The following is an 8,851-nucleotide window of genomic DNA, read 5'->3' as shown; positions in this document are numbered from 1 at the left end:
ATTATGCTTTTCAGCAGCTCAACGCAAGTGCCATCATGCGACACCGTTAAGACTTTCCACTGCCGGAGATGGCGCATTAGCGCTGTAATTTATACCAACTGGTCACAAGATGGACCGACTTCTATTTCTAGTGCTGTGAGGGAGCAGCAATGTCTCCTCTCGCTCGTTTGCCATCTTCAGAATGCACTTAGTTGGGTACAAGGATAAAAAAAAAAAGAACATCCAGTTCCATGACGGCTTCGCTTCTGATAAAACACTTAATTTCATATGAAGAGTTATTGATGAACAGGATGTACAGGACATTATGTCATTCAGCACGTGTTGGGGATCAAATGAAGAAAGGGTGTTGGTATACAATAGGAAACATTTTATTACTAAAAAGTGTTCATACTGAAGGTTCTCTTTCAGCAGTGTTTCCACAACTATTCTTTATTGAAATCACAAATTCTTTTTTACCACTTAATGGAAAAAAACAAACAATAATTAACCCACACTTGAAATGACAGTAACTATGGACTATATACAACAATGGGAGAGGAGGGTTACAGGTGTGGCTTTCAATCGGCCCACATCGTTGGGTGGTGGAACACACGAGGCTCATACAGGAGGCACTTGAGTGTGAGAGCCTTAAGAGCCGGGACCGAGCCAGAGTGCTGGAGGGGGAGGAAGGTAAAAAACATGGAAATGTCCAGCAACAGAAAACAATGACTACCTGCTTTGAAAAAAAACAAAACATCTGGTTTCAAGGTGTACATAATATGCATCTATTCCTTCAATTCAGACCTCAAGGCCTGGAGACGTGGTTAGAAGTGTGGGGGGGGGGACACTGATGGACATACAGAGCATTTACACAGTTCTGCACCACAGAAATCTAGAGCACAAAGGGTGCACATTCAAAAGCATGCATCGCCCCACAATGACAATTGTGGTTAAAGAAAAGAAAGAACCGATGGATTTTAGTCTTCTGCAACTACGACGAGACTCGACAGTCTGCTGCTTGAGATGCTTAATGTGATTGACATACAGTATTTACAGGAATTATATTTTTCTTTTAAACATCTGTCACTCCAATGGCAGTTAAATAAAAAGAAATAAAAAGTCCATAACTGCATTTGCCGGGTATGAGGGGGGGGGGGGGGGTTACAATGATGAATCGCAAAATCAATGTCTTAAAGAATGGCTACCATTTCAATGAGCTATTTACAATAAAACAATTAGGAATCCATAAACAAAATAAAGTTGAGGAAGAAAAATAAAAATCATGTCTGTGGGTTGGCTGCTTCGCTGCAGAGTCGGGTCCGGTCAGAGCTGGTTTAGTGGTTGGTTCTGTGTCTGCTCTGAGAGTGTGTGGCGTTCAGGGGGTCAGATCTTTTCCTGGATAAAGGGGTGCTGCAGAGCCTGGTTGATGGTGATGCGTTTGGCTGGGTCCAGCATCAGGGTGCTATCCAGCAGGTCCTTCAGCATCATCACCTTCTTCCTCTGGTCCTCGGGCAGCCGCTGGCCTCCGATCATGTCAACCAGCAGGTCTTTGGTGGGGTTGATGGTGCTCATCAGCGTCACCTTCTCCTGTTGGTGCAGAGAGACGAGGATAAGTTGAATCAATGACAAGAATATTCTCAATATATGTATCAAATACTGGGCGTAAGACCTGAACAGCCAATAAAAAGAACATTTCAACAATTTAAGAAAGTAGGAACACCTTACCCTTTCTGTCACTTTGTCTACTTCAATGTACAGGAAGTTCAAATTCTGATCGAAGTGCTGGTCTTTGAAGAGGCCTTTACGGATCATCTGAGGAAAGAAATCCAGGATATTGCATCAGCTGTAACTTCCTGAGCACCGCATGGAACAGCAACACAACTCATCTCGGAGAGCGAAACAATATCTGAAATGATATGATGCAACTTTTACCTTGTTGGGCATCTTGCCCTTGAGGTCCATCGCTAGCTTGATCATCTGATTGTTGGAGGATCCGGGAAACAGGATTTTGCCAGTGTAAAGCTCGTATAAAGTGCTGCCAACCGACCACATGTCGATCCCATAGTCGTACGGCTTCCCTATGACTGAGACGGAAAGAAACGGTGAGCGAGGTCCAGTTTGAATCGCTACTGATCAATGGCGATTCATACAAACGAGGCCACTCACTGATCTCTGGAGCTCTGTAGAACCTGCTGACCAGGTACGGTGTGATGTCGTTGTCAGCGACGTGGGACGCAGAACCAAAGTCACAAAGCTTCAGAATAGTCTTTGACTCGTTCACCTTTTAAAAATGGACAAAACATCAGTACACACAAGATCATCATTCTATAAGCTTGATCTTCAGATCGGGTATTTATACCGTACCAGGATGTTGTCGGGCTTGATGTCAGCGTGGAGTATGTTGCATCGTTTCAGCAGCTTCAGGGCCAAGAATAGCTGCTGACTGTAGGAACGCACGGCCTTGATGTGTAGCCCGACGTCCTTACCGTACTTCTTCAAGACCTCACGCAGATTCATGCTACGGAGGAGAATACAAAAGGTAAGTAGGAAGCGAGGCCGTCACATTAATGCTGCAGTGGGACTCAAATGACGAGAGGACAGGAGGAGGGCTTCCTTTTTCAGTACCTGAGAGGCTCAAATACCAGACAAAGATGCTGCTTGTGGTAGAAGTGCCTGAAGAGGCGAAGGCAGTGGAACTTGTCATCGGGATCGGCGTCATTCAGCTTCTTGAGGAATTCTAACTCTTTCAATCCAGTCTTCTGCCTGTTGACCCCCAAAAAAATCATGTTGTTCATCAATACAAACTCAATCAGGAGGGTTGAATTCTTTGGATAGACATTTTTGAAATTCATGGGACTCACATGAGCTCGTTGTTGCGGATGATCTTGACTGCCACCTCCTGGCCGGCCCTGGCGGTGTCCCTGGCTCTGATCACGTTGCTGAAGACACCGTGGCCCGTGTAGCCATAGACATCATAGCGCTTGTCTAGTGTCTCCCCGATGTTCACCCCTAAAATAACAAGAGATACTTGTTACAGTCCACCTCACAGGTTTGCCTCCGGACGACAGCTGTCGGAGAAAAGAAAAGGATTTGAGAGGCAGCACTCACGGTAGTAACCCTCTGCATCGGTCCAGTTGTCCCTGAGGTTGGGGTTCTCCTTGAAGTCCTTCCCCACACCTGCTGCTCTCATCCGGGCATTCTGCAGAAACAACACAAATATGAGGTCAGTGGCTCACAACAGCTGCTGAGACTCTTAAAACAGGTTTTCTCTCATCATCTTATTTTCCTGATCCCCGAGAGAAAACACTCACATCAAAGTCAGCGGCGAACATGTCGTCTGACTCCGTAAACATGTCGGGGGCTGAAGGCTTCTTTGGGTTGGCTCCTGAAACAAACAAACAATAATAAAACAAGACAAGTTACAGCTTCTAATCATCCACCATGTTGTAAAACAGAATAGCTGGAACGTGTTTGATTCACATACTCTGCAGAGATCAAAACATGCTGCAGGTGGCAGAGACACTCAGGCTTTGGGTTACAAGCCAGCAACTGAATGAACACATGATAGAAAGAAACAACATTAAAACCAACTCTGCATTTCTCACACAAGTCAAGCCACCGAAAGCCATTTTAGTTCCGTATAGAGCGCCACTCTTTGGTCGGTCAGCATCAGTGTGACATCGGCCACAACAACTGCAGGGAAGTGCAAAGTAAAGCACTTTTAGAGTTTTACTTCACCTTCGCAATTTGGACTTCCTCCATATCTGCTGTTAACGGACCATGATTGTACTGGGGATAAAAAAAAAGGAGCAATTTTGCTTCTTATAAAAATCAAAGACACTATTCAAAGTAATCACTATCCCGGTCAGAGCTTTTGATCTCCATGATCACATAAGATTGTGCTCTTCAGTATGAAGGTGAGCCACTTCTCTTTTCTACATTTCAGAGGTTTAAGCGAAGCTGTAGTTACCTGGGACAAGCTGGCCCCATTCAGCCACAGACCGCTTATACGGAGCTACTTCTGTGCTCAACTTATTCCATCTTCACTAAGATAGTGAGATAGTGAGGTTATAGTGAGAGGAACGATGAGGAAGCGCCACTTCTGAGAAGTGTTTGGACGACGATTGACATGTGTGAGCGCCAACTTACACATAAATATGAACTATTCCCCGGCATATATCGGAGGTATTCCCCAGGCCTCCACTAATAATTATAGAGGAATGAATTGCATGTTGACAGCCGTAGTTAACTACGGCGCGCACACACCTGACCGCGTACATTCAGATTTGGATTATTCTGACCAGGACATTACCGTCTTTCTCCTGGGCGATGAGGTTGTGCTTGGCTTTGATGCTGTCCTCAAAGGTGTTGAGGTTCTCGCGTTCGTACTCCTTGACGTCTGCGGCGACTCGCTCCAGGATGTCGTCGGGTGAGGGCGAGCGGCTGCGCGTGCTGCTCTGAGGGCTGCTGGGCTCCGACCCCATGTTGGTGTCGTCGCTCACAGGCTTGTATTTCTGTGGCAGGAAGTGAGCGACTGTGAGAATACAAACTCAAAACATGGACGTAGTGACTAATAAAACCCAGGTGTGGATCAGCACAGATGTAAACAGACCTGGACGATGGCCAAACGTTGCTGCCGGCGCTGTTCAATGAGAGCTTCTTCATCTACCTCCTCTCCATCAAAGTCCTCCAACCTGCAAACACGGTGTAAAAATTAAAAAATGCACACTTTCCTGTTATTATCAGGGCCAATGGGCCTATAATTGGGTTAATAACCTGCAGGGAAACATAAAGGCTAACTTCTTCTACTCACACTTCTTCCCCCGAGGAGTCCTTGTCGACTTTCATCCCCTCTGAAAGGCTTCCCTTAAACTTGTCCTCGTCTCTGCTGCGTCTTCTTCTCCTCCCACCCCGGTCGCGGGACATTGAGCGTCGGTACTGTCGGAGTCTTCCGTACCGGTCTCTCTCTCCAGCCCTACAAGGCATGGATGTCAAGGAGGGGATAGTTTATTACCTCGGTAATCATTCAACATGAAAACGTCTTGACACAATACTGTATACTCCAGTTGCAGAGAGGGAAGCTAACATGGAATTTAAGTCAAGACAAATGTACAAACAACAAATGCCAGACTAAATAGAGAAACATCCTCTAGGGAGTTGTGTTTAAAGCGCCATCACCTGTGTCCCAATGGAGACCGGCTCCGTCTGCGGGGGGAAGACCGGGAGCGCCGTCGTGGTGACATTGGTGACCTCCGTCTTAATGGCGAGCGACTCATCCTGCGGCGAGCGGCCATTCTGGGACTGTTCTCGCGTGACCAGTCTCTGCCCGGCCCTGCTTCTGGCCGGAGGCGCTTCCTGTCGAAACATCAGGAGTGGACACACAAGCTGAAGTGGACATTCTACATCATCTAAAAAGCATTCATGAATGAACTGTGATCACCAACCTCATCGGCGAGTCCTGCCTGTCAGCATCCCTCCTCCTGGGGTCTGGGGAGCGGCTGCGGGGTCTCCTGGGGGGGGACCTTGTTTTGGACGGAGAGTAGCTCTGTTTGGATGTCCTGTCCGAGGCAGTAGCCGGGGGCTGGTGGGCGTCTCTGTGACGAGGGGAAGCGCTGCGTTTCCTCATGGGGCTGTGAGGCCCTCGTCTGTGAGGAGAGCGGTTCTCCTTCCCCGACGACGCGTCCTTGGACGGGGACTTGGCGGGCCGCTTGTCGGCATCTGAGCGACCTGGTCGTTCCCGTCCAGGTGTTCTGGACCGGCGTGCCGCTCTCTCCTGGTTTGGTCTGTCGTCCCGCTGCGGAGAGGAACGTTTATCGGCGCGGCCGCCTTTCTGCTCTCCTCTCCAGGTGGTGGGGGAGTTGGACTTCCCGGCTCCCTCCTTGGACCTCTCCGTGCTGTCCGAATGCTTTCTGTCTTTCGACCGGCTTCTGCCGCGGCCTCTGTCTTTAACGGCTGTGTCCTTGGTGGTTTTGGTCACCTTGTCCGGCTTAGACTCCTTGGCCTGTCCCAGCTTCTCCGCCGACTTACTCCGACTGCGACGCTTGGAGCTGGACTTACCCTCTGTTGACTCCCGTCTAGATTTCCCTCCTTTCGCCCCTCTGGGCGATATGGGTTTACCTGAGCTGCCCCGTTGACGCTGTTCTCCATTTCTGATCCGACCTTCTGCATCCTCTTCAGATCCAGAGTTATAACCCTGGAGGATGAGGCCCATTCCCGACTGGACCTTGCCCTCCATCAACTGGCTGTCCAGCTCAGCTTTGATCATGGCCCTCCGCTTCTCCAGATCCTCCAGCAGGGCCCGGTCGTCCAGACTTGGATTTCCAGAGGAGGGAGAGGACTCAACTTTTTTGTGGCCGGAGGCGGCAAAGAGGGCGGCAGCAGAGGGAGACATGGCCTCTTTGCGTTTGTGCTTCCTGTGTTTGTGGCGATGCTTGCGTTTGCGGTCCTTGTCCTCGTCAGAGGCATGCTTGTGTTTTTTGTGCTTACTGCGATGCTTGTGTTTTTTCCTCTTGTGTTTACCGCTGCTGCTGTGATGTTTGGGCCCATCTTCTGTCTTCTGACCATTAGCCTCCACCTGCTAGGACCAGACAACATTTCAGCTTGACAGCTCATTCGGGTGGAAGATTATTTCAATGTATAGATGTCTTTTCTCTTCTATTTAAATGGTATATGACAAGATGACACATTGTGATCATAACAGCATGAATATGGGTATCATTTGATGTATGTTTTTAATGATCTGTCCTTATGTGTTTGTGTTGACGTTTTAGTCATTTAGAAATAAATGAACTGATCCAAGAATCTGTCTCCATAGTCAATAGAAATTATAGTTCATTCAGGGGAAAACTAAATATGAGGAAGGCGGACAGAACCCTCCATATACAATGACATGAGTTGTTATGCAGTTAACAATATGTGTAAAAAAATAAATTGCAGGAATTTTATATGATTTTTTTTATATATTTTTGTTAAATTGAGCAGAATACTGTCACAGTGCAGACATGAAGCACTACGGTTTGAGACAAACTAAATTTAGACTGTTTAAGTGAAATCAAACTACTGTAGAAAGATTATATCAGAATCATGGCATCATACCACTGAAGATATTTAGGTCTTGCTGATGTCCACCCCTACCTCTTCCTCTTCCTCCTCCCCCTCCTCTTCCTCCGACACGTCTCCGCTGTCCTCATTTCCACTCCTTTCGTGGCTCTCCAGATCCTGCTTCCTGTTTCAAAAAGAGTTACAATCTTAAATATTGAGCACACACTATTACACAGTAAAGGACCAGTCGGGATGTGTTGATCGATGGGAGTAACTGACAACAGTGTTGTAGGAAACCCTGGCTGGTCTAATGCAAATCGTATGAAGCTGATCAGGTATCAGTCATGACACAACCGGACCACAATAATGCAGTTTCTTTATAACTTAATCACTTATTTGACAAAATAATCAGTGCATTAACTGATAATGACAATAATCACTGGAAACTTTATTTTGTTGTCTCTCCTACATCACTTGCAACCATTAGCAACCAGTGTTTATACTTTTGTTGTCCTAAAAAAAAAATGGTACTGTCGTGACTTTTTTCCTTACAATACTCAGAGAGGCCACTTTAAATACGATACAAATATATAAAATATGGTTTTTATATTGCCTAAATTACACCATCGAAGACTGCTCTCCTCTTCCAGCATTCATTGGTACATCGTGGTTACGTAATGTGGTGAATTTAGCTATAAACTGGAGCTAAAGCTGACCAGCAACGCTAACAATAACGGCCCCAACTTTCAGTGACATACAATCTACTAATTTGTGTCGCAACAACACTTATTTGTCACCATGCACACTTCACTTGCTCGTTTTTCCCCTGAGCATGTCCGCCAAGACGATTTTCCTCCATTAGCTCGATTACGCTAACTGTTCTTAGCAAACTTGGAGCTAGCGAGCTTCATCCTCGGGTAGCTATGTTAGCTCGTAGCTATGCTAACTAGCTCTACAGGATAGGTGCGTGCGACCAAAATACGAGTGTTTATACTATGTGATCTGACAGCTCCATATAATGGATGTAAATATACAACAATTCCGATGATGTACACGTCTACTCTTTAGCTCAACGTGATGCTAGTTGAGCTAAAGAGCATTAGCATGTTGGCGAAGAATATTAGCCAGCCGTTGCTAAGTAATTTAGCTAACGTTAGCTCTGGTAACAACGTGAGGCTGCTGCTGTTACTCCGCAGCTGTGACTTACAGAACAGTTCCCTTTTTATTTTGGATGGGTAAAGCCTTTATACTTTATTAACAAGGAACTCTTATTTTAAAGTAAATGACTTACACGTGTTCGTTGCCATTATTCATTCTTGTGGACGCGATGTCCATCTCAACGTCGGCCATTTTCCTCAGCTGAGGGGCCTTCTTCTTCTTCTTCAAATATTTTGAACACAAGATTGCAATGGCACCAAAATACCGATGTTCCCTCTGTTGGGCCGGCGTGGAACTGCTATCCGGATTGGTGGACTGAGTTTAGTCTTTTGTCCACCAGGGTGTGTGCTTGTGTAACTTTACAGTACATGAACACACAACAGGAGGCTTTAATAAAGAAGATGACAGCCAGCTGTGGAAGAAGTATTCAGTGGTGATACCACAATGGAAAGTAACTAAATCTGTTGAATAATTGAACTGGAGTAAAAAAAAAAGTAAAATATTCCTCAACAGAATGTATTGGAGAAGAAGTATGAAGTAGCATAAAATAGAAATAAACCAGAAAATACCATAAAAAAAGTGTACTTAAGTACAATACTTGAGTGAATGTACTAATAATATTCCCCCACTGCTGACAGCTGACATGAATTGACATATATTTGTGTTATTATAT

The 8,851-nt window shown here is 45.9% G+C and overlaps 1 protein-coding gene across 2 annotated transcripts; it reads right to left on the bottom strand.

Annotated features, from left to right (window-relative positions):
• Nucleotides 1–357: 357 nt before the first annotated feature.
• prpf4bb (pre-mRNA processing factor 4Bb) lies at nucleotides 358–8,379 on the bottom strand. Of its 2 annotated transcripts, none has more exons than XM_079181201.1 (16): nucleotides 8,312–8,379; nucleotides 7,114–7,204; nucleotides 5,424–6,556; nucleotides 5,158–5,334; nucleotides 4,793–4,954; nucleotides 4,592–4,673; nucleotides 4,292–4,493; nucleotides 3,291–3,364; nucleotides 3,088–3,178; nucleotides 2,841–2,988; nucleotides 2,605–2,742; nucleotides 2,344–2,497; nucleotides 2,146–2,260; nucleotides 1,912–2,063; nucleotides 1,705–1,791; nucleotides 358–1,566 (listed from the first exon to the last, which is right to left on the bottom strand). In XM_079181201.1, exons 1-16 carry the CDS (start codon nucleotides 8,368–8,370, stop codon nucleotides 1,363–1,365), a joined length of 3,069 nt encoding a protein of 1,022 aa, XP_079037327.1. In that variant the 5' UTR covers nucleotides 8,371–8,379; the 3' UTR covers nucleotides 358–1,362. The 2 variants fall into 2 exon arrangements, with proteins under 2 accessions (XP_079037327.1, XP_079037328.1); XM_079181202.1 differs by having other exon boundaries at nucleotides 5,424–6,553.
• Nucleotides 8,380–8,851: the final 472 nt, after the last annotated feature.

The sequence above is a fragment of the Pholis gunnellus genome, assembly GCF_910591455.1.
Source record: "Pholis gunnellus genome assembly, chromosome: 20".
Classification (NCBI taxonomy): domain Eukaryota; kingdom Metazoa; phylum Chordata; class Actinopteri; order Perciformes; family Pholidae; genus Pholis; species Pholis gunnellus.
The sequence above is the reverse complement of the archived record's forward strand: the minus strand, read 5'-3'. Positions and strand labels throughout refer to the sequence as shown.

Excerpts from the sequence above, each read along its gene's own strand:
- prpf4bb (XM_079181201.1), bottom strand. The coding sequence starts at position 8,370 with ATGGCCGACGTTGAGATGGACATCGCGTCCACAAGAATGAATAATGGC. Across the intron at positions 4,674-4,792 it reads GACTCCTCGGGGGAAGAAGT|GTTGGAGGACTTTGATGGAG; the intron begins GTGAGTAGAAGA and ends CCGTGTTTGCAG. Across the intron at positions 2,064-2,145 it reads CTACAGAGCTCCAGAGATCA|TCATAGGGAAGCCGTACGAC; the intron begins GTGAGTGGCCTC and ends TTTCCGTCTCAG.